The sequence below is a fragment of the Otolemur garnettii genome, unplaced genomic scaffold (assembly GCF_000181295.1).
Source record: "Otolemur garnettii isolate 467f Iridium unplaced genomic scaffold, OtoGar3 scaffold00004, whole genome shotgun sequence".
Lineage (NCBI taxonomy): Eukaryota > Metazoa > Chordata > Mammalia > Primates > Galagidae > Otolemur > Otolemur garnettii.
The window spans coordinates 34,661,744-34,687,476 of NW_003852399.1; the positions used below are offsets into that span (position 1 = coordinate 34,661,744).

At 38.6% G+C, this 25,733-nt stretch overlaps 1 protein-coding gene across 2 annotated transcripts in view; it reads right to left on the bottom strand.

Moving 5' to 3' along the window:
- Nucleotides 1-6,656: 6,656 nt before the first annotated feature.
- Nucleotides 6,657-25,733, bottom strand: part of LRRC69 (leucine rich repeat containing 69) — a 95,352-nt gene continuing 76,275 nt past the window's right edge. For both annotated transcript variants that reach the window (XM_023517449.1, XM_003782567.2), the window contains 3 exons: nt 24,929-25,033; nt 20,018-20,197; nt 6,657-6,814 (listed from right to left, as the gene is read on the bottom strand). In XM_023517449.1, coding sequence (XP_023373217.1) covers nt 6,683-6,814; nt 20,018-20,197; nt 24,929-25,033 — 417 coding nt within the window. In that variant the 3' untranslated portion in view covers nt 6,657-6,682. The remainder of the gene's footprint in view (nt 6,815-20,017; nt 20,198-24,928; nt 25,034-25,733) is intronic.

Below are 25,733 nucleotides of genomic sequence, written 5' to 3' on the forward strand. Positions count from 1 at the left end.
CCATCATTGTTGTTTGGTGGGCCCGGGCTGGATTCGAACCTGCCACCTTAGGTATATGTGGCTGGCACCTTAGCCACTTGAGCCACAGGTGCCGAGACTGGGGACTGTTTTCTATGTTACAGAGAGAGAGGTTGCTCTGTTGTATGTTACAGAGACAGAGGCTCAGAGAGGTACAGAAACTTGCCTGTGGTCACAGTGCCATAAGTAGACTAGCATAAGCAAAATGTGCCAGGAGCCAGAAGGCAGAAACCAGAAGCTGTGTTCCAATTATAAGAACTGCACAGCAAGGCCCAAAGGGGAGCAGCACGGGAGCTGCAGGATGATGGCCACAGAGACCTGAGCTCAAGGAAAGAGTGGCTAGAGGTGAGACCAGGGAAAAGGTAAGAAAAGCTACACAATCGGGGACCTATGAGGCATGTTAAGGAGTCTGGGCTTTCTCTAGGGCTTCCCTGGCAGCCAGTGACTATTCCTATGCATTGTGGTTCATAGCACTTTATTCATAGTAGACAAAGGCTCAAGATGGAGAATGAGTAAACAAGCTACATTCCAACTCTATTATGGAATATTATTCAGTAATAAAAAGGAGCAAACTCGTGACATGTGCAACAATATGGAGGAATCCTGAAAACATTATGCTGAGTGAAAAAAAAAAAAAAAACGAGGCTTACAGAAAAGAATATTTATTGTCTGATTCCTTTCAAATGGAGTTTTGCTCTTAAAACAAGCAAAATCTATCAAGGAAAAAAATCAGAATAATGGTTACCTCTGAAGTGGGCAGGAATTTACTAGAAAGTAGGGTTGCCAAATAAAGTATAAGGTTCTCAGTAAATTTAGAATTTTCAGATATACAAAGAATTTATTAGTTTAGCTATTCTCCATGCCTATTTATGACATTATTATACTGAAGATGTAATTTTTTGCTGAAATTCAAATTGCTCTGGAATATTATGTTTTTATCTGTAAAATCCAGCAACCTTCCAGTGGAGAGACATGGGTGAACCTGTGGAGGTGTTAGTAACGTTCCATCTCTTGATAAAGGCTTGGGAATGCCTTGGCCAAAATCATGTAAATTTGTGCATATGGAGTACGAATATAAGCAAGAAAAGTATTGAGCTTTTGTTAGGAAGAGCCAAAATTAGAAGGGAAATAAATATACCCGTGTCCTCAACTTACTGCAAAGTGCATCAAAAGTAAAATGGACTCATAGCTGAATGAAGGGATGAATAGATATATATATAAGGCAAACATAATGAAATGTTAATTATAGAATCTAGGCGGTGCGTGTATGGGTATTCATTGTAAAATTCTTCCACCATTCTGTTCCCTTGGAACAGAAAAGAGAGAGAGGTTACTCTGTTCCGCGTTACAGAGACAGAGGCTCAGAGAGGTGTGGAAACTTGTCTACAGTCCCAGTGCCATAAGCAGAAGAGCATAAGCCAAATGTGCTCTTTTCTGTGTGATTGGGAAATTGTGTAATAAAGTGTTAGTGTGAAAAATCCCTGCCCTGCCCTCATGGAGTTTACATTATAGCGGAGGAAGACAGACAATAAATAAAACTAGTTAGGTATCAATAAACTATAGAGTGAGATAAAAGGAAAAGAGGGATGAGAGAAACAGAAGGGAAGGGCTTTGGTGCTGCTGGGTAGGCCTCATCATTTTAACAAGGATGGCCAGGGATGGACTTCCTGAGGAACGTGGGGAAATAAGCCTGAAAGTCTAAGGTAAGAGCCATAAGGCAGGGGACATAGGACATTGAAAGTGAGGCTTCCAGGATTTGAGCAGAAGAGTTTGATCTGACTTATTTTGAAGGAATCCCTCTCTGGTCTTTGTGACAGGATCAGATTAATAGCTCTTTAATGCTGTGTCCATTCCTAAGTTTAGATATGTCTTCCCTCTGAGAAGTAGCATGAAAAATTTGTTAGATAAACAACTGTAAACATGAAATGAAAATCACTTAGTAGAATATGGATATTTTATTCTTTTAAGTAGTACTTTCTTTTTTAACTGATGCATTTTTTTTTTTTTTATTATTGTTGGGGATTCATTGAGGGTACAAGAAACCAGGTTACACTTACTGCATTTGTTAGGGAAAGTCCCTCTTGTACTTGTTTGTGTCTTGCCCCCAAAAGGTGTGTCGCACAGGGAGACCCCCACCGCTCCCCCTTTCCTCTCTCTGCTCTTCCCTTCCCCCACCTTCTTCCCTTCTCTCCCCCCACTCCCCACCGTGTACTAGGTCATTAATTGTTGACTAATGCATTTTAAATGCACTTTTTTGTCCTCTATTTGGAAAGATAAACCACACATATGCCCTGCTTTCTTCAGCCACAACAGACAGTAATCCCAGACGTTGTAATTAAAGTGACTAGAGGCTTTTTCTAACTTTACTAACAGAGTCACGGCTATGAGCCGGCTTCTCCACCTTCCAACACACTCCTCTTCTTCCTATCACATATTTATACGAATAAAAGGCGGTAATTTCCCATCAGGTGGCCCTTGGGAGCTCCCGCGCGGTGTAGCGCCATCCCCCACCCCCCCCACCCCCACCGCCTCATGCTGTCTGCCTGTGGCCGTGACCGGCGTCCTGCTGACCGGCTCCCAGGGCCTGAGTCTGCATTGACTGGCCCTAACTCTCTTATCCAGGCCCAACACTTGCCTTTGAATTTGCCAGATCTCTCAGCTGCCCTTGGTAGCCCGACTCTGGGAGATGCTAGATCTGTGCCTGGCCCGTCCCACCTTCCGAGGCAGCGCTGCTGTCTGAGTGTAGCAGCTCCTCCCCGGCGTCCCTCACACCCACGGCGGGTGCAGGGCCGCCCTGCTGACCGTCTCCACTCTCTGCCCGCGCATCTCTGCCTGCCCACTCTCTGCCCGGACCTCCTGCCCCCAGGTGGCTCCTCTGGCCTCCCAGGGGTCCCTAGTGGGATGAGGACCTTTTAAAAGTCCTGGTGTGCCCTGACAGCGCTGCCGCCGCAGAATCCTCCCAAGCAGCGGCTGTGGATTCGCAGTCAGCTGCGCAGAGACTTTCTCTGCGCCAAGAGACAAAACAATTCTTCAGCAAGAACAAGTGACTTCCAGCCATTTATTTAATCACAGCTGCAGTCCAGAAAATAACCTAGACAACAAGGAACATCCAAAGACGTATTTTATGAACAAATACAGTGAAAGCTCTGAGTGTTCTTTTAGAGATTTTAGAAGCTTTATCAAGTGAAAAAGTTAAGACCTTTATTTAAAACTAAGTAATCCTCACTAATAAATATATTTATGTAAAGAAAATAATGCTTTTTAACATAATAGTCCAAACATAAGAAATATTTTTAGTAGCTTGATTATAGAAAAATATTAATACTTTATAGCTGGATCTAGCAAGTCTTTCTCCTCTGGATTCAACTAACAGCATTCTGAGAAGTTTTTGTCCCCTTTTAATTCTCCTGAGGCAAACGTGAATGAAAAACAAAAATTCCAGAAGGTGCCCATGGACGAGACAAAAAAAAGAAAAACAGAGAAAGAGGGATGGAATCTAGATAATTCACAGAAAACTAATGTTCCAGTTGCTTCAACTACACTAGAATAAATAAAGGGTGGTTGTAATTATTAGAATATAAAAATATTTTTCAGTGTTTCAGATCCCAACAGTAGCATTCCAGATGGATCCTAGATTGGCAGGAAAATACCACACCCTCACATGTATATACACAGCCTCATGCACATACACCCCCACAAATATGTACAGTAAAATTGATTATTAAGTTTCTGATTTAATTAACCAATGATTCAGAACGTGAGGTGACCCACAGCGATCCTTCCCCAGTCCGGTTCCCATGGTCATGCTTGATACATGACCAGGCATCCGGTAACACTAAATTTCCAGACATCAGAGTCATGACCTTTTTGAGCACACAGCCTGTGCTTTTAGCCTTTCAGATACTCAAATGGTTTCTATTCATGATATCCCTAAAGCTCAGTCACTCAGTAGCTTCAGATGTCTGACAGCAATGCTGCCTGATCACATCCAGACCACCTTCTATGAAAAGTAGCCCCCTCTTCAGAGTACTTAACCCCCATATCATTAGTCCATTGCTTGTCATCTGCTTTCCTCCATTGGAAATTAAGCTTTATGAAAGCAGGAGCCTCACCCATTTTGTTCACTGCTGTATCCTTAGAACAGAGAACACTGCCTGGTAGAAAGTGCCCCTCAGCCAATATTTGTTTAATAAATGAATACATGGGAAAAAGATAATTTGTAAAGACAGTATTCTGTTCTAGTTTAGATATGTTGAAACTGAGAAGCTTGGAAGCTTAAGCATGGAGAAAGAGATTGAGGGGTACCCATTCAGCAGGATAAGTGAAGCTAAATGAAATTGGTGGGAGTAGATGATTCATTTGTTAAAGAAAAAAGTGCTAAGAGAGAAGAAAATGGGACGGAGTAGAAAACCTTGGGGAACTCCTGTTTTTGAGAGCAAGGCAGAGAAGAGAATTCAATTAAAGGAATGACCCTAAACCATCTAGTTCCAAGAGGCAGAAGATGTTCAGTCAAGCCCAAACCTGCATGGAGCTCCGGCCAGATGAGAAGCCAGTGCACTGGGGAGAAGGCACTGATGACCTTTAAGAAAACAGTTGTCAATGTGCTCAGTACTATGAAACCAATTTCTAATCACTCACACTTTCATATGAAAGGTGAATCACAACTATAGCACAGGATGAAGGAGGGAAGGGGTTTGATAGAGGGAGGGCTAATGGTGGGACCCCACCTATGGAGCATATTCCAAGGGTACAAGGCAAATCTATCAAATATAGAACACGAATGTCTTAACACTGTGAGTAAATAAATGAGGTGAAAGCTATGTTAATTAGTAGGATGTAAACACTCCAATTTGTACAAATAATTAACACATTGAATCCCACAAAGGCATAAATATATTCATGATCTATGTATATATGACTTAATAAAAGGAAAAAAAGAAAAAAGAAAAAACAGTTGCCACAGAATGTTGGAGCAAAAACCAGGCTGCAGGATCCTGAAATATGAAAGACAGAGATAAAAGGTGGAAGTAGGGAGTCCCTGAGATGGGGAATGGATGAAATTTCCTCCCTAGGACCAAGATGACACATAAACTGGGTCTTAGGTCATAGGATAAAAACAGTAAACAAAATACCTTTTTAACAGCAACAGTACAAAAATATTTCCCTAATCAAAATCAACTTTCTGGGCAGTTTTTCCTCAATAAGCATATAGAGTTTGTTCCTGGAACTCGTTTTTAATGAGCTCTTATGTCTTTCCATTGTACTTTGTATTTTTCGCTGCTGTTGTTTAAAATGTACTCTTGGTTGATAGAGCCTTTAGAAAGTTACCCGAGACCTCATCTCTGTCTCAGTGGGGTCTGAACCTAGTTCTTCAGATTTGAGGGCCTCTTTGCTGTGCTCCATTGACTTGGCTTCCCAGTTATGCCAGAGACAACTCTGATGCATAAACAAACATATCCTGAGGTGAACTCCTGAAAGGCCTCACAGGAGGGTAACTGGATAATAAATACACAGTAGAACCTCTATAAATTGATCCCCCTAGGGACTGTAACAAACTGGTCAACATAGGGAAGACGCCTACTGTACTGACATGTGCCTGTGGTGCATGTCCAGTCTATGAAAATTAGGTCAACTTAAGGAGGTGGTCAATGTAGGGAGGTGGGCAACTATGGAGATTCCATAGGGTGGAAATGAGACTCCACTTTGCTTTCCACCAAAACAAACAAACAAACAAACAAACAAACAAAAAAAACACTGAGTAGTTACGTGATGAAATATATTTCTAGGGGTGTCTAAATATAAAATTGTGATTAAAGTTCTTATTTTTCTGAACACATTGCAAGTCTGTCTCACCTGGGGTTCTAAGCATGCTAAGAAATCACTTGGAAATTGTGTTAAAATAGAGATTGCTGGGCCACACTCTCAGAGTTCTGAGGTAAGAACAGATAATTTGCATTTCTGTCAAATTCTCAAATGCTATGGGTATTGCTGAATAGAACCACACGTGTAACCACCACTGGTTCTTACAAAGCAAAGCATACCACATATTTCTATAACTTTCCCCCTAACTTTCTATTGTTCTTCAAAGAAAATGAGCTAAATTCTCATTCCAGCACTATTGCCATAGCTTCTGTCCGTTTCTCTTGTGAATTATCTTTTAGTTGAAACTTTAAGAACAGTAAAAAGTGATGCAAAGAGTTCCCAAACCTGGATTTCCAAGTTTCTACTCATTTTTAAGTGGAAGGAAGGTCAATAGGTACAAGTGCCTTAAATCAAATCATATAACTGTAACTACCTAGTACTAAAAAGTCATTCTCTTTCAATTGCAAAACATTGATAATATAAATACTTTCCCCCAAAAAAGTTTCTCAATACTTACCTAGAAAAAGAGGTAGTAGTTAAAAAATGACAAGAAAAATAACACTCACTTGCCACACAGATCTTTATTTTTCCATGTTTTAATTTTGTTTTTAGGCCAAAGACAAAACAGCACATCTAGGATCTAAATAAATTAAAGGCAGGTTGTAGTGCTTAAACTGGAAACTTTATAATTGAATTATTTTTCTTCCTTTGAGTAACACGTGGACAAAGAGAATGGACACGGCCATCATAAGCAGAGCCTCCTCATCTGTGTGCAGAGCTGTGGGCAGGTTGAGCAAGGCTCTCAACAGGCACCTCCCCCGTCCCGGGCCGGAGCAATTCCAAAGATGTGAAGGTCAGAACAATTAAAACATTTGTGAGAACAGACGAACACACGGAGAGGTACCAGCCGTAGATTTTTGCTTGTCTTCCAGCTCTAAAAAGTAAAGATTAAAGATGAATTTAAAGCAGTGCTCCATAAATATTTTTGATTGACATAAATATTCAGTTTCTCAGAAGTTTCAGAACATTGATTTCTAAAGAACATTCTATTCTATTCATGATTGATTTGTTCTTTTCCCCCACACATATAAACAAACTTAATGAGCTAAGAAAGCCACACTCAACACTAAACAAAATTCAAATGATAGAAGATTGTATCTGTTTTTATCCAAACATACTACCACAGCGTCTCACCATAAAGTGGGATGAAGGTGAATAAATGGAACAGAATCTGCATGAACTTGATTTCCTCCCTACAGAGGTATTCAAATGATCAATCAGCAAATCTTTACTGAATTTCCCAATGGGCATCTTAGTTTTGCCTTCCCAGGAGTAATTTCCCATGGAAATTAATCTTCCTAACATTCTTTGTTCACTGTCTGCTATGGTCATTAAGATCCTCACTGGCTGAGTCTCAGGCAAGTTGCCCAGCACACAACTTACGGTTCTGTACTTCAAGTATCTCTGATGTTACTTCTCAGCACACCACACAAAATAGGCAGTTAAAACCCTGTTTGCCAATTTATGGCAAAAAATATATATAAAAATATGTGTGCTTATTACTTACGTTTGAAATAATAGCAACCACAAAAGCTTGCCATTTGTACATGTGCTTTATAATCAACTTCTGACATCAACATAACTCTGAGCAAGAGAATCTGAAACAGAGTCACACAAGGAGTAGCGTAATTGGTTGATAATGAGACTGAGTTTTACTGTGAAAGCATTTGGCCAACATCATCACGGTACACAATGAGAGATTCCGTCACTATTCCATTCATTCTTCCACAGGTGAACTTTAAGATCCCATTTAAAAGTTCACACACATAAGCACAGTTATTACTCCACTTGAGAGAGTAACAGCCTTCCAACCCAGGTGACTGATCAGCAGGGAGCCAATGTCCTACATCATATCACCTTCACGTCTGCATGAACTTGACTTCCTTCCTACAGAGGTATTCAATTGATCGATCAGCAAATCTTCACGTCTACCTCCAGGGGTGGCTGTGAAGCACTGAGAGAATATGTGTTACTACCCTAACTGTAGAAGATTGTAGATGAAGGTGAAAACCAGTACAGAATATCTACAAACCTGAATTCTTTCTTACAAAAACGTCTAGTCAATCAGCAAGCAATTGCTGACCTCCCCAGTGGGTATCTCAGTTTTGCCTGTCCTCTATCCACTTCCTGTTCTGCTGGTACAAAAGCCTACTTTTCCCTATGGTGAATCACCTCCCTTCTAATCTCAGTGCATATGCTGGTGGAGAGAGATGGCAACTGGCTTAAGATATGACCATGTCACTCAGGCCCAGCCCATGGGCCCAACCACCTCCTACTGACAATGGTGATTGGTCTGGGATAAGCACAGAGTGCAAGATAGTCCTGGAAAGACAGGAAGCATCAGTCCCTCTGGATCAACTCTTCCTCCACCACCCAAAGTCACAATTTAGGAGGCTCCTACCCCAAACCAAAGCCAGGACAAAGGAAAGCAGAAACAATAAGAGCACAGATTCCACAAATGATAAATTTGTGAATGTTCTCTAGCCATGACCAAATATTCAGACAGACACATCCCTGGACTTTGTTCATTACTTGAGCTAGTATATGAGTCAGGTTTCTTCAATTTGCAACCAAGAATCCTGATAAATTATAAGTAACCTAAAATCTGTATAACATTAGGCAAAGTGCCAAGGAAACAAAGATATATAGCAAACAATCCCCGCCTCTAAGAATCTTCTTAGCATCTAGCTGGAAAAACAAGAAACACACACACAAATAACTGAAAACATATGGTTCGACTGGATAAGTGCAAAGACGGGAGACACCACAATAGGCTGCATGTTAAGCAAATTTCACAATATAGGGAAAAGGACAGCTGGGTTTTGAAGGATGACAAGGATGTGGTTATCTGGAGAGGAGGCAAAAGGACATTTCAAGAAGGGTGAACTATGAGAGCAGAAATTCAAGAATGTGTACGTTGTATTGGGGAAACAGTGAAGTATAATCAATAAAGAGACCATACAATGTTAAATCTTGGGATAGCAACAATAAATACATGAGTCCAGAAGTGAAAATGATTCACAAGTATTTTTCTAATGACAGACGCATACCTATGTCTAACATTTTACATCTACTCTGTATAATACAATATTGATTACCAAACTAGATTATAATGGTTAAGTGTTGAAATTGAGTTTGGAGAACTAATTAAAAGATAAACACGGTCGTTCCCCTTTCCATTCAGTAGACAACCCTCCCACCTAACCATCTCTTACTGCCTACTCCTATAACATAGCTCAGCCAAAACTGAAGAACTACAGAAGATCAATGATGCTATGGATATTTGACTCAGTTCCTGTTAAAGAACCAGGACGACTAACAGAGCCAGGAACCCCGGGGAGGGGGTTAGAGAAAGAAGCAAACATAAACCAAGGAAGCAACTGGGGCATCCCGTTTGCTTTGTCCAGTTTCTGCATGATGAAAAGTTTATAATTGAAACTGTTAAAGGCATTTTCTATTTCCTCTGTGGTTTGGCCATTTCCCTTGTGTCATTAAGAAATTGCATAGGCAGAGTTTGGATTGGCTCTGGTTGCAAGCAGGAATGCAAAGTGTCCATGTTCCTTTTTCCCCTTCCTGAGGGGAATATTGGTGAGTTCATTAGGAAAAAAAATTAATATTATGATTTCTTTTTTTTTTTTTTTTTTTATATATTTTGACTGGGGCCAGCCTGAACCCACCACCTATGATATGTGGGGCCGGCACCCTACTCCTTTGAGCCACAGGCGCTGCCCTATTATGATATCCTTTTAGGAGCTTTTTTTACTAAATGCCCATTATTACTTTAATAATGAACATAAAAGTTTACTGAGGAATCTTTTGTAACTTAACAATTTATATTTTTCTTATGATATTTCTTAGGATTATTAATTGTTTTCCAGAAATTAAAAAAGACGACATAATTCCTTGGTAATCCCCTTTCCCACCTAGAGTCGTGTCTTCAGTATAATGTTTTCATGACAAAAGCAATCCACTAACACTTTGCCATTTGATACTCACTCACATTTCTATCTGCGGCGTAATGGCACTTGTCTCTAGCAGTATGACATATCTCCATTTTAATTGAGCATGTTACAAAGGAATAAAGACACTCCCTCTTGTAATGGACCTCTCTTCACAAACTTCGATTAACACAACTCCATGGCAGTTACCACTTTAGTCATTATTTACAGACGGAAATTAAAACACTCAATGAAATACCCTTTTAGTTAATCCAAGGGAAGAGGAAAATGAGTTGGGCTATAAATGAGCTTTCATTTTATAAAGATATCATTTTAAGCTTTAAAAGGTAAAATGTCATACTGAAATTTAATTTATAACCTTTTACTATTTACAGTGAAATGGATTATTTTCTAAAGTAAACAAACATGTGATAGTATCATCTCAATATCAGTGGGGAAAGTAGTTTTCCACTTTTTTTTTTTCAAGACAGATTCTCACTTTGTCACCCTTGGTAGAGTGCTGTTGTGTCACAGCTCACAGCAACTTCCAACTCTTGGGCTTAAGCGATTCTCTTGCCTCAGCCTCACCCTGAGTAGCTGGGACTACAGGTGCCCACCACAACGCCCGGCTTTTTTTGTTGTTGTTGCTGTTGTCATTGCTGTTTTAGCTGGCCGGGGCTGAGTTTGAACCCACCACCCTCGGTATATGGGGTCTGCACCCCACTGAGGCACAGGAGTGGCCCCAATTTTCCACTTAAGATATGCATGCTTGCTAAGTTTTATGTTTGTTGAATGTTAGAATTGAGATATTTTTAAAAAATCATTCAACATATGTCTCAGGGACAATCCCTGCCATATTTTAAGCTTTGAGAAATAAAAAATTATCTCAACATGTATTGATAATGCACAGAAGTATGGATAAGATTTCAACATTACGTAAAACACACAGAGTAGGAAAAAATAAGGATGGTTTCCTGTTTTCCCAGAATAAGCTTTTGTGGTAGGCGAAGTAATGTCCCCTCAAAAATGTGCGTGTCCTAATTCCCAGAACCCTGTGAATGTGTATGTCACATAGCACAAAGACTTCGCAAGTTTAGTTACCCCAAGGACCTTGAGATAGGAGATTATCCTGGGTTATTCGGGAGGGCCCTATGCAATCAGAAGGATTGTCAAAAGTGGAAGACAAAGATGGAGAAGAAGGTTCAAGTGACATGACCTTGGAAAGATTAGATCTGGCTGGAGTGGCTTTGAAGATGGAGGAAGAGGTCTACGCACCAAGGAATGAAGGTGCCTCTAGAAGCTATAAGGGCAAGAAAATGGATTCTCCCCCAGAGCCTCCAGACAGAAATACAGCCTGTGACACTTTGATTTTAGCCCAGTGAGACTCATATTGGATTTCTGACCTAACTGGACTGCAAAATAGTAAACTTCTATCATTAAGCCATCCAGTTTATTGCAATTATGACAGCCTTGATAGAAAACGAGTACTGGTCACATGTTTCAAATTAGCAGGACTTTAGAAGCTTGACTAAGGCAGCCCTTCACCCCTTGATGGAGTCAAGACACTTTTCAACCAAGAAAAGACCGTGGCCTAATCCCTTCATTGTCCAGATGAAGGAACTTATCCAGATATAACGAGAAGTTAGATGACTTACCTTAGGCTTCAAAGTTCAAGGCAGAAACGGGCTAGAATCCAAGTTCACTAAATTCTAGATGAGTGTTAGTCATAGTATGCCTCCCAGCCTCTTTCACTAATGAGGGGTTTTGACTGTAGTTTAACAGCCATTACAGAATGATTTGGAAGAAGAAACAGTTGTTGGAAAGTGCACATTTTCAGAAACTATGCAGAAGAATTATATTTCTATACTGTTTGAATCTGTGTCCAATTGAGAGTTAAACATAGTGACTTGAATTATCCAGGTATCCCTTGAAACTCAACATATCAAAGATGAAACTTGGGGTCTTGCCTCCCTAACAAGCTCTCCATCTGGACTCTTCTTTCTCCTTTACACCCCTCAGAGTTTCCCGTGCTCAGTCAACAACTTCTGTTGTCCTTCCTGTGATTCCCTTCCTTGCATTTCCATTGCTACACCCTATACCTGCCGGAGGCACCTACTCCAAACTCTTTTCTTCAGCTTCTCCTCCCTCCAAACTTCAACAAATCAAGCACATTACGGCCAAATGACTCTTTCTAAAACACACCTTTTCTTATATCATTGACTTGCCTCCACACATTCAGCAGGACTTCATTTTCAGTCGTGTTCAAACTCCTTAGTCTATGCTTCAATAGGCTTATGGAATTTGACTTCAATTTTTAAACAATGGTCTCCTCCTCTCTCCCCCATCTACAAACCAACTTGATTCACTTCCCTATGAACATGATTCACTCTCCACCAACCACTCTCTTCTGAAATCTCCTCTCTGCTTCCCATATATGTGAATTCTACCTACTTCAGGCCCTACATGAGTCCTAGCATCTTTCTGGGCACTTCCCAGACCAGGCAACTTACAGTGGTCTCACCTTCCATTTTGAAGCCAAAAGCATCTGGTCTCTATGATTCATTTAACGTTTACCTTTCACCCACTAATGTCTTTCACATCTTTAGAGTTTCAACTCTAGGTTTTAAGCCATTTGAGACAGACAAGTTCCCCTACTTATTTGTATCAACTTAGCACTCACAAGTTCCTGCATAGAGCAGGCCATCAAATACTGACGAAATGACTTAAAATAATGTTTAAAGATGAATGTTTAGGATGACAAATGCTCAGCTCCAGCAGTGATAAGTCCCACCAATGAGCACTGCTCTGAGGTTAACTACTCTGTTTTGGAAGGGTAACCATACCTTTAGGTTTGCCAAGGACAGTCCTGGTTTCCTGCTATTTTTCCAGCCATTAATAATGTCCAGTTTTACTCTCAAAAGCATCTTGGCTCAGATGATACATTGTATTATCACTCTACCCTGAGGGCATTTGGGGCTGTGGTAAGAGCTGAAACCAGAAAGAAATCTTGCTGCAGTTCCAGCCAGCCGGCCAGCTAATGGGCACTCTCTCCTGCAGAGCGCCCCTGCTCCCTAACACCACCCCTGCACCATCAATGCCATTCAACTTCACAGGGAAGGTGCAAAGTTTTGGTGATGCACCACTTCAGGTAAAGAAACAAAAGCCGAATACAATTTAAGATTCTTTAGAAGGAAAAAAATCATAAATACTGTATACAGTTATGACTCTGACTGGCAGTTTAAGAACAAAAGGGAGAGTTCTCTGAAAGGATCGGAGGACTTCTAGTAGTAAAAGGAATCAAGACACAGTGTATGCCATCATTGATACCATAATTATTTTTGCTGTTTTCTGAAAAAAATAATAAAGAATATACATAATTCCTTTAAACAGTAAATCTTTATTACTTTGATGACTGTTTAGAATCAGAAATGTGATGCCTTCTGATCCTCTTAATGCCTGATACACAGTAAATGAACTAACCACGGCATAAATGTTTTGAAATCTAAATTCATTTTCACAGTTGGCTGGTGGAAATGATCCGTTTCATAAATGAATGTCAGTGGTATCTTAACAGTAATCACTTTTTACTGCAAAGTAAGATTTTACTCTATAAGTAATGAGTAAAATTATTAAATGTAATCTTACGTTTCATTCCTGGCAGCTTGTCATAAAAAAGGAATTAAAGTTACAAATTTTCATTTATTTTCATAAAGTAGATGAACGTTTTCACTCATTTATAGGGAGACCCACTCAGTCTAATCTCTTTTGAGGGTAGTTTTAATTACATTACCTCATTCAATACAGGGTTAAGAGTTCATGTTCCAAACCGTTCCCTCCCTAAACTATTCAACTTTAAAGGAATCTGGGGAAATGTTAAGTTCAACTAACGAAACTGTAAGAAATGAAAACTATCAACTGCGTATCTTGGGCACAGAATCACTCAAGTGTTTGGAAAGGATTTTATGAGACTATTTAAGTCACCTCTAAATCATTGTTCAAATATGGCCCAAGTTAGTAGTAACTAAAAGGGATTATTTTTGTTGCTATTTCAAAGATTTATATCATTAGTAGCTAATATTGAAATATCAATTACATTGAAATTATTGATAATTCTGTAATTGCTAAGGAGTAACTGAACTCAAATGGCAGGGCTATAATAGTTGAAAAAAGGCAAAAGCATGTGGATTTTGGTAAAGGTTAATATTTGAGATTGAGTAAAAATTTTGAGTGACTCTTTTCCAATCCTCATCTCACTGTTTCGTAAGGCAAACATGACAAAATCTCAATCCCCTGACTAGAACTGATCACACAGTTTGATACTGAGTTGTTTCTGCATTTTATCTCAAGTGTCTGCATTTATCATCCAGTGTCTCCCTCCTTTGAGGGCAAATCCTGTTAGCACCAGAACATTCTGTAAAGCACAGCAAGGACAACTAGTCATTTATCGAACGGGTTCTTGATAAAGTATTTATTTAAATGCCTTCTTGATAGAGTGTTTACTATAAAAGTCAGCATTCTTGAAGTTTAGTTCCTGTAGAGATGATTAAGACATTAGAAATTTGTCTTCTAGGGAAACCAGTTTTTGTATAATTTCTTCTATTTATGTGACAAAGCAGCATAAAACTCTAAAGATCCGCACGAACACCTGCTTATCAATGTGGCGATCAGATTATTATCCCCAAATATTTGGCATATGTTTTGGCTGTGCTTCCTCTCCGGACAATTCCACCACCACATTTAAAAAGAAACAAATTCTTCAGTTACCAAGAACCTAGTAATATTATTTAAATCTCATTTTTCATTAATTTTTAACAATTTTAAATATCCTTACATTTGTTAACCATCATTAATAGATCTCTATACATTTACTCTAATTCCATTTCCATATAGATTTTCACTCTACTTACTAAATATTGCCAGTTTATCGAAATGATGTGAATAAAGTTAGAATTCACACTTACTTTAAAGCGAAACAATTTTCCTTTCCAACATCTTTCTTCTCACAATTTTCTGACACTATCAGTGTATCTAGGAAGATAATCCTGCATTCCGAGTTATTTTCCCTTAGTGCTTAGAGGACATCATGCTTTGGGGGCTTCTACTGATTACTGCCTAGAAGGCTTCTTTCGGTCTGTTGTCCTTCTTCCTAGGTGATCAATCTTTTAAGGTTTCATCGTTAGCTCGCACTTATTTAACTCTGGTGGAACACAGTTTCCCCAAACTGTGTCTCCGTGTGGATTTGTTCTTGTTTATTCGGTTTGGCGCACAAGGTGCCTTTTCATCTGAAATCCTGCGTTTCTTCAGTATTTGAACATTTTCTGCCAATAGCTAGCGTCTACATTCAGGTCTTATTTTTGAACCATGATGTTTTTAACCCATGCTATATTTTTATGCCACACTGCTGCTGCTTTTATAAATTAAATGTGTTCAGACACATTTAATTGATAAAAATATATTCTTACTTTCCTCTTAATGTTTAAAATGAAACTGTGAATAATAATACTCTATCTTGTTATTCTCCTATCTTTCCATCTAACTCTTTCTTTGATGATAACAAATGTTGACCTACATGCGCGTTTGCGTTTTAAATCCTAAAAGAAAATTCTTCCCTCTATCTGACCAACACCTGCAGTTTCTCTGTTCTACTCTGCAGAAGAAAAGCCTCATCTCTCTTTCACATGACAATGTTTCAAATATATAAAAGCAGCTCTTGGGAGTAATTATATCGTCATCAATGAACTTGTTTGCACTTCCCTTTAAGGTTCAAAATAAAAACATATGTGCTATATATAGAGCAGCAGAAAATGACCTGAAGGTGAAGTCAGGAGGGGTCAGGTGAGCTAACTCCTAACTCTATCGTCTGATAGATTGGAAACTTGTGAACAAGCTACATAATGTTGCTTATCTGTGACCAATGACAATGAAAACCAAATCACAAAGTTAATATGAGTATCAGGAACTCGTGTACTCAAACATTACCTCCTGAGAGAAGTTTCTTTTCAGATTCCTAAGTAGTTGTTCGCTGTGTCTGTCACTCCATAGTGTGGGTAAATAATGCCTTATGATAAGGCTTGTATCATTGCATTTTAATAAACAGCCTGTGAATTCCTAAATGGCAGTGACTATGAATTATTGATCTTTAGATACGGAGACCCTAGTACAGTACCTTGCATACAGTAAACACCAATAAAGGTATTGAGAGAAAAAAAATCACTATGTAAGTGGACAAGCACTACTATTATTTGTCAGTTTTTAAAAAATCGTTTCTTATTACTAATTTAAAACTTTCATATCTCTTCTTTTTGGCTTAGTCAATCCTTTAAGGTGATAGAAGAGGCTTATGGTGTAGTAACCAAATTCCAGTCTGATTGATACCTATAAGTAGCAGTACGTAGCCCAAATATTAAACTCTTCCTGAATCGGTGAACAGCACAGACTAATTTTAAGCAGCTCTGAAATAAGTAGGGATGACCTTATCCAGAAGTCAGCAATGTGAACCTGTGAAACAGCAGTGACTAACGTGGAGGGATAATGTATTGCAACGTATTTTACACTATCAGCGTCCACACGAGCTCCTCTAGGATCCCTGGGGAAGCACTGGCTGGGAGAGGCCTGATCCCAGCTCCACAGATCCTCAGTAACATGGTGTCCTTGTGTGCAGGAGCCTCGGGTCTGCTCCCAATGGGATAAACTGAAAGTCTTTCAGCATATGAGTTCCAAGGAGACTGACAGAGAGCAAACACTATGATGTGCCCTAAAGTAGACAGAGCAAAGATTCTCTCAGATCACAAGGAGAGGCCATATTAAGTGGTGTGGGTCATTTTCTAATATGCCACCACCAACCTTCTTCTTCTTCACCAACACCTTCCCTTTCTTTTTTTACTATTATCCATACCACTGTCACTAAAGATAATTTATTAATTCATATATTCATCCAATGACTTCACCTTTTTGTTATATGTAGGACCCCAAGTAGGTCTTGCTGACTAAGGTGAGTAAACCACAGCCATGCCTGTGGGACTGAGACAGCCCTAAGTAGACAGAAAAGATTTCCAGACCTGGCTGCACAGGAAAATCAAGGGGACTCTTTATTAAAATGTAGATTTCCAGGGCCCTGCCCAATAGATTCTGAATAGTAATTTGAGAGGAGAATACCTGTGTTTTTAAAAACTCCGTTGGTAAATTTGGTGAATGCCCAGTGATAAGACAGATGTAAACAGACTCAGGTTCTTTGTTGTCAAAAGGACTGCTGGAGTTTAACAATAGCCTTTGGGGTCAGGAACCTGTGCCCTTAAGCAAACTTGTGGCCTTTCTGGTCCTTAACACAGACTTTTGACTAAATCCTAATTTTACAAAACAAATGAAGAGAAAGGTGATTCTTTTCTTTCTTTTCTTTGGTGTTTAAAAAAGAACAAACTTAACCACCTTGAGATATCACCTTACCCTAATGAGAATAGCCCGCATCACAAAGTCCCAAAGCTGCAGATGTTATAGAGAGAAGGGAACACTTTCACACTGTTGGTGGGATTGCAAATTAAGACAGCCTCTTAGGAAAGAAGTATGGAAAATCCTAGGAAAAAAACCATTTTATCATAAGGACATTTGCATTAGAATGTTTATTGTAGCTAAATTCACAGTCCCAAGTGCCTATCAACTCATGAATGGGTTATTAAACTGTGCTATATGTATACCACGGGGTACTAGTCAGCCATAAGAGAAGATGGAGACTTTACATCTTTTGTATTAACCTGAATGGAATTGAAGAATATTCACCTAGGTCAAGTATCACAAGAATGGAAAAGAATCCAATATACTCAATACTAATATGAAGCCAGTAGATGAACAACTACACATCCACACAAGAGAAAAACACAATTAAATTTAAGAAGGCAGGAGGGAAAGGGAGAGAGAAGAAAGGGGGATTGGTGTGCTCCCACATAACAGGCACAGTGTAAGGATATATGGCTCACCTCCTGGGTGAAAGGCTCAACTACAATTTGACATTACCTAACAAATGCAAACAATGTAATCTAATCATTTGTGTCCTCATATTAATCTGAAATAAAAGCAAAAAAAAAAAAAAAGAATGATCTTGAAATCAGAAGGCCTCAGGTTCCCAATCCCTGCATCAATCTGTTTAGACTGAGATAGAAAGGATATTAGAGTCCTATATGTAGCTCTCCACTACACACACACACACACACACACACACACACACACACACCTGCCATTACATCCTAGATCCTCCAACAGGCCTAACAGACTGGGTAAGAGTCCATGTCTTCTTGTTGTTCAAACTCCCTGATTTTGCAGGAATCTTACACCCATGTCCCAAACAAAATGCTCTCCTCTCCTCAACAGACCTACTATTCCCTTAGTCTTCCTTATTTCAGGAAAAAAAATCTGTATCCCTGCAGTTCTGTAGGCCAGAAAACTGAGCCCTATTATTCCTTCCTCCCAGATCTACCTCCAGTTCACCCATTTCTCTCCACTTCCACTGTTTCCATCATGCTTCACCAGGTTTAGTACAAATAGCCTCCTACCACTTGTTATGAGTTGAATTGTGCTCCCCCCGAAATTCATCTGTTGAAGTCCTAACATCTAGTGGCTCAGAAAGTGACCTTTTGGAAATAGGGCCTTTGCAGAGGAGGTCAAGTTAAAATAAGGTCATTAGGGTGGGCCCTAATCAGAAATAACTGGTGTTCTCATAAGGACACACACGTACATAAAAGAAAGACAATGTAAAGAGATGTGGGAGAAGACAGCCATCTCCAAGCCAAGGAGAGAAGCCTGAAACAGATTCTTCCATAAAGCCCTCAGAAAGAGCCAACCTTGCCAACACCTGGTTTTAGACTTCTAACCTCCAGGGTGGTGAGACAGTCACTTTATCTTGTTTAAGCTGCCCAGGTGGCAGTGCTTTGTTTTCACAGCCCTAGCAAACGAATACGTCATTCTTTTAAGTCATAATATTTACCACAATTTATAATTACATTAATTAATAAACATTTGTCTTCTTCACCAGGTGACTTTCTGTAGAACAGCAGGAACTGCATCTGTTTTAATACATCTATTTAACATTATCACCAACTATTGTGCTAACACTGACCCAAAGCACTCTGAGAGGCCAAGGCAGGTAGATTGCTTAAACTCATGAGTTCAAGACCAGCCTGAGCAAAAGCGAGACCCCATCGCTACTAAAAATAGAAAAACTGAGGCAAGAGGATCACTTGAGCCCAAGAGTTGGAGGGTGCTGTGAGCACCAGGGTAACAGCCAAGTGTTCACCAAAAGTAGAAAGAAAATTCTGGTGTTGAGAACAAATGTTGGATGGTCTAAAACAGGTCAAGAAAAAACACATTTCTCAGGCCAGATATGGCCCACCTTCTGTTTTCATCAGACTTGAGAGCTAAGAATGGCTTTCACATCTTTAAATGGTTGAAAAGATCAGAAATATTATTTCATGACATGCAAATATTATATGAAATTCAAATTCACAAATGAAATTTCCTTAGAACATGGCCACATTTATTTATATATTGTCTAGGGCTGTGTTCATGCTATAGAAGAGAGTCAAATCGTAGTATCAAAGATCACATTGTCCACAAAGTATAAAATATTTATTATCTGGCCATTTACATAAAAAAAGCTGTACTGACTCCTGGTCTAGGACATGTTCTATTGGCTATATGAACTACGGGGGTACACAGTTCCTGGTGACACAGTGTTGTGGGTGCACATCAGTGTACATTCAGTGTGCTAGAATGTTCTCATGACATAAATGAGCCAGGACATTCACCTTTTCTCTACCAAATTTTCCACAACAGACTACTGAACAAGTCTCCCAAGGAGAACATAGTTCTCTAGTTTTATTATTAAGATCGATAAACAAAAGGTATTTGCTGACTAAAAATTTTCAACTTCCTTGAAATGTTGCTAGAATTTTGTATGTCTTCTGATAAATGAGGGAGTCCATACATGAAAATGGATGAGTGATGATGACCATCTCAGACACATTTGTCTAACTCAAAATTAACAGTATGCAATTATGTCCATTCTTAGGTACAAATTCAGCTGGTATTTGGCTAATTTAGATAATGAAAAGGATAGGAATAGGTCTTATTCAAACAGAAGCACTGTTTACCTTTGATGGTGGAATAAATTGGACACATTCCAGCCATGGGGTTATAATGGGCTTTCCACATGCTACACATGTTTTCTTCTGAGCGATTATGTTCTTGACCTGTGGGTACCACTCTAAGGCCTGTATTAGATAAGGATTCTGTTCTTCTAGCATACACATTAGAAATCTTGATGTTATTTCCTAAATTGAAGAAGAAGAATATGGTTACTCATATTATTTTCCTTTTTTTTTTTCACAGCAGTCACTTTCTAACCAACTAAGGTTATTTTCAAAATAACTATATATTACATTGATTTGCATTTCACCAGACCAAATATTAGGTTTATCCCTCAGATACTGTTAAATTAAGATTCTGCAGCGTATCTAATGAATCATGTTGAAAAATGACTGACACTGCAAATAAATTTGGTTTTCATCGATATAAGAACAGTAAGTTGTATACATTATAATATTTCTACCTCTCTTACATGTAAGAACTCAAACCACAATACATTTACAGTACAAATTTTATAAAGATACATAGTTTAGGTTCAAATTTGATACCTTGCACTACAGTAAGCAAAGACAGCACAAAACTTTGAGAACTGGATTCGAAAGTTGATTCTGTCCTACTCACAAAAGTCTAAATCTTTTGTTTAAACTATGGTTTGTTGATTGTTTCACCTGGGAGCTTATTAGAATTGCAGACTCTCAGACACACTCCTGAATCAAACTCTGCAACCTGACAAAGTCTTCAGGTAATCTATGTGCACATTTGCATGTGAGAGGCACTAGTCTAAAATACTTGTCTCATTGAGTACCTGAATAACGTCATTTGGTAAAAAGCAATGATTTCTCTGAACTAAATCTCTGAATTCAAACCTATCCACATAGACCCCCTTAGAAAAGTGGCTTTGGCCAATAATAATATTATGATATTAAATTATAAAAGAGATGATGAGGAAATAGAAATTGCCTTTGACTAGGCCATCAACCATCATTATCTCAAAATAAGAATATATTTTATGATACATAAGATTAAATTTTCTGATACATGAGGGAGACCAATTTTCTGATACGTGACCAAGCAAAGAAAATAAACATTTGCTTGACTCCACTAAATGGTCTCCATTGTTTATGCCACTAGCATGGAAGTCCTGTATAAATGTTACACAAACACGACTCGAAATGTTAATGTTTGGGGATGGTTTATTTGGGACTCCTTTTCTGACCAAAGGGAAAGATTTCCCTGTAGTATTAAAATAGTTCACATCAGGCTGTGATAGGAATTTTTGGAAATACAAACATACTTAATCTTTCACTCATTCACCCCACACAATTAAAATCTTAAAAAATTTTAAAATAGCAACAGAATCCAACAAATGCACGTCACTGTTTTCTGTTACTCTATCCCTCCCAGTTACCAAGCAGCTGGGAAAGCTGTCTTCATACAACACACAGCCTGGGCTCTTTACATGCTTGATAAAGCATGTACCCACCTCCTACCCACTTCAGCTCATTCTCCTGGCTGGTTACATGCCTGAGGTCATGACTTAACCCTAACATTACCAGCGCTCCTAAATCAGGTGTTGACCATCACCCTTTCTCCAACCACTTAAGCAGAGAACAGTGTGTGATTCTGAGTGAAAAGCTGATTTTACAGGCAAGCTCTCAGTTATGTGAATTCAGGGGCTAGGTCTCACTACAAAGCTGCAGAAAACTTACAGGGAAGGATTTCCTCCTCAACATAGGAGATAGTAGAAGAATTTACTGAAATACAGCAGCCCCGTAGATAGGCTCACACAGATCACTTTTTCTGTTTATGATTTCTAGACCCACACATGTTTGCTACACTCAGTCTATCTCTTGACAACTCTTCCATTGCCCATTAATCTATATGCCTTTCCTACTTGCTGCCAAAGTGTTACTTTGGAATAATAGCATATACCACTAAAATATAAAGTTATTAATTGGAAATGTTAGTACATATGAAATACGATTCTATTGGCTTGACCGATAGTATCTTTTAGGACATCTCCTGTAGATACATTCAGTGTGATTTTTGAGAGTATACAATTTAATGATGGTCTAATTCCAGTGTTATTTAAAGTAAAAAAAAAAGCTCATATGGGTAAATAAGTCGGTTTTTTAAAAATAGTCTACATGTTATTTTATCAGAATATTTGTAAGCTAACTATATATATTCAAATCCAGAATCAACTGAAATGAGTTTTATGTGTATTCTTTTCTTTTCTTTTTTTTTTTTTTTTTTTTGCAGTTTTTGGCCAGGGACTGGGTTTGCACCTGCTACCTCTGGCATATGGGGCCGGTGCCCTACTCCTTTGAGCCACAGGCACCGCCCGTTTTATTTTTCTTTATTTGTGATTATTTTAAATCATTAAATTATACACAAAATTATAAATATGTAAGTATAAAAACTATAAAATATTTAAAAAATGAATACTTAGAAGGTTTAATAAACTTTGGAACTATTATATAGTCATTTCTTACTGTGGGTATGATGGGCACCAGAATACAGCATCAAGAGCAAAGATTCTAAGCAGAGTCGAATAGATATATACATGCAAATTCTGGCCATATGCCATGTTAGCTGAGTGACCCTATTCAGACAGGTACCCAAATTCTCTGATCTTGGATACCTCATCTGTAAAAAAGGAATTTTTCCAATACTCTCACATGAGTTTGAAGAATTAAATTAGGTAACAATGGTAAGACACTTAAACTAATAATGTGATCCATTTTGGTTAATAATTTATATTATTTTGTTGTTATTGGCATTAAATTATAGTTCATAAATCTCTGAGAAGAAACAAATTTTTTATTTATATTTTTGTTTTTTTAACTCTTTTTTTTTTTTTTGAGACAGAGTCTCATTTGGTTACCCTCAGTAGAGTGCTGTGGTGTCATAGGTCATAGCAACCTCAAACTCTTGAGCTCAAGAGTGATTCTCTTGCCTCAGCCTCCCAAGTAGCTGGGACTATAGGCACCCGCCACGACACCCAGCTAAGAAGCGAAGTTTTTAAAAATCTTTACTAAGACATAGCCTGTATCAAAGCCCTATAATTGTTTGATGCCCAAAGTAGTTTAATCAGCAACATTGACCAAACATCTGATACAAATGACTTTTATTATAAGTACAAATAGTCAATTTGTCACCATTCTAAGAAAAAATTCTTAGAGATAAGTTTAAAAATATACAAATTTGCAAACAAAAATAGTTGTAGCTATTTATTTATTTTAGAGATAGAGTCTCACTTTGTCACCCTGGGTAGAGTGCTGGGGTGTCACAGCTCACAGCAACCTCCAGCTCTTGGGCTTAGGTGATTCTCGTGCCTCAGCCTCCCAAGTAGCCCACCACAATGCCCCGCTATTTTTTTGTTGCAGTTTGGCTGGGGCTGGGTTTGAACTCACCACTCTTGGTATATGGGGCCGGCACCCTACTCACTAAGACACAGGTGCCTCCCAGTTATAGTTATTTTTATAGTTAACTATAAAAATAGTTATGTATCTACTAAATACATATTAAAAACTAACTCTTATGCTCCTGGACCTTTGGTGACAAAAATATTGCTCTCTCACTTAGAGCTTGGTCCTAGCACAGGGCAAGGTTCATACCTTTGAGAGCTCTCTGTAAGACTGAAACCACATTGGGTTAATTGTTCATTCTGTCTCCTCCACCAGCCAGAACCTGTTCCAGCCCACAACTATCCTGTTTTGTGCCCCCACACACCTTTCTAACTGCCCTTTTTGAGCCAATAATGCAGCCAACTGCTTCAGTTTGAGCCACCTTATCCCAATACTTAATAGCTCTGTGACCTTGGACAATATCTTACTTCTCTGGGTCTCAGTTTTTTGTGTATTAAGAGGGAATAATAATATGCCTATCTTTTCAGGATTATTTGATGACTTAAGTAGTTCATTCCTCTTAAGTCCTTAGAACAGAGCCTTGCCCATAGTAAGTTTAAAGGAAGTATCAGCTACTACTATTAACCTGAAATAATACATGCAAGGAGAAAAACATAGGCTATAAGGAATTTATAAAAATTAAATACCACATTCAGTTATTTACAACAAATTTCAAATACACAAATTTTTTACACAAAAGTAGAACATAATGTTACTTGTGGAAATAGTCTCTTGGACGGAGATATACTTGAAAAGAGCTAGTCAAATTTTAAAAGATAACATTCTTCAGCATATTACAGCAGGTTTTTATTTCTTTCTTTGCTCATCCGTTTTCGAGTTTTCTGTAGTAAACATCTGGTGCTTATACAATAAGGAAAAAAATATTTTCAAACAAACTAAGCAACAAGGTTGATTGTTCCCTGAAGTCAAGAAAATTGAATCCTATACAAATCCTGAAAGTCTTATGACAATCCTGCACATTCAGCTAGCTATGCACCAAAGTGGAACTGGGAAATCCATTTTCATGGCGCAGAATCACAGTCAACTGTGGGAAGATCTGCAATCTTTCAGCAAGCTTTGGCTTGTTTATTACCCACAGAGCCCTCCAATGTTTTTGCTATTTCTTCCTTTCATACCATTAACTTCTTGCACCACAGCAAACAGGATTTCTGTATTATAGTCCCTTATCCACTAGGGAGGGAGATTAACAAAAAGAGGATGGCAGAAGTGAAACCCCTCCCTAAGAGCAAACCAAATACATAGTTAGACAATGCTGAAAAAAATACTTGACAGATAAAATAAATTTCTCTCTTTTCTTTTCATCCTCCCAAATATTACCATTTCTCTGAATTAAGTCATTCTGGAAATCTGATAGGGTGACACTGGATTATGTAAGGAAGTCAAAAGGATTAAGTGGAGGAGCTACATGGCAAATGGACTAGAGCTACATTTATCATTTGGGTGCTTAATAAGTGAATGAAGTATGTGAATGAAGTCAGCCCTCACCTGTAGACTCCAGACATCATCCTCCTCGTACTCAGTGGAAAATGGCTCTTTCAGGAACAGTGGGTTTCCCTCACAGTAGAACTCCCTCAGCTTCATATTCTGAAACTTAAAAAAAAAAAATTATTGCACAACCAAATAATGAACTTCACCTCTGAAGCTACATCTTTAATAACATTGTATTAAAATTACTTTACTTAGGATTTATAATTCATATTAGTTTGGGGTTCTTTGAGACAAGGTCCCTCTCTGTTCTCCAGACTAGAGTACAATGCACAGTAACCTCAGACTTCTGGGCTCAAGTCATCCTCTTGTCTCAGCCTTCACCATAGCTGGGACTACAGACATGTGCCACCATGCCAGCCTAATTTTTGTAGTTTTTGTAGAATGGGGTCTTGCTGGGTTGCCCAGGCTGTTCTCGAATTCCTGGACTCAAGTGACCTCCTGCCTTGACCTTCCCCAAAGTGTTGGGATTACAGGTGTGAGCCACTATGCCTGGCCCTCACATTGGTATTTTGACTAGGGCATACTCTAGTTCTTAGAAGTAAATATTTTAAAATGTTATATTTGTTAGAAAACTAAGCGTAATGAAAAATAACATTCTAAAATACACCAAACTTCAGATTTCAAAGACTATCTTATGATCTATATATGTTCAATGGTAAAGTAAAAGAAATATAGGAACACTAAAATATTCTTATTATAGCCTGTCTTGCACAGTGAAAATAAAGAAAGCAAGAAAATGTACACTTCAGGAGAGTAATCTATGCAGAAAATCTAAATCCAACTGCAGTCCACCGCTTCAGTA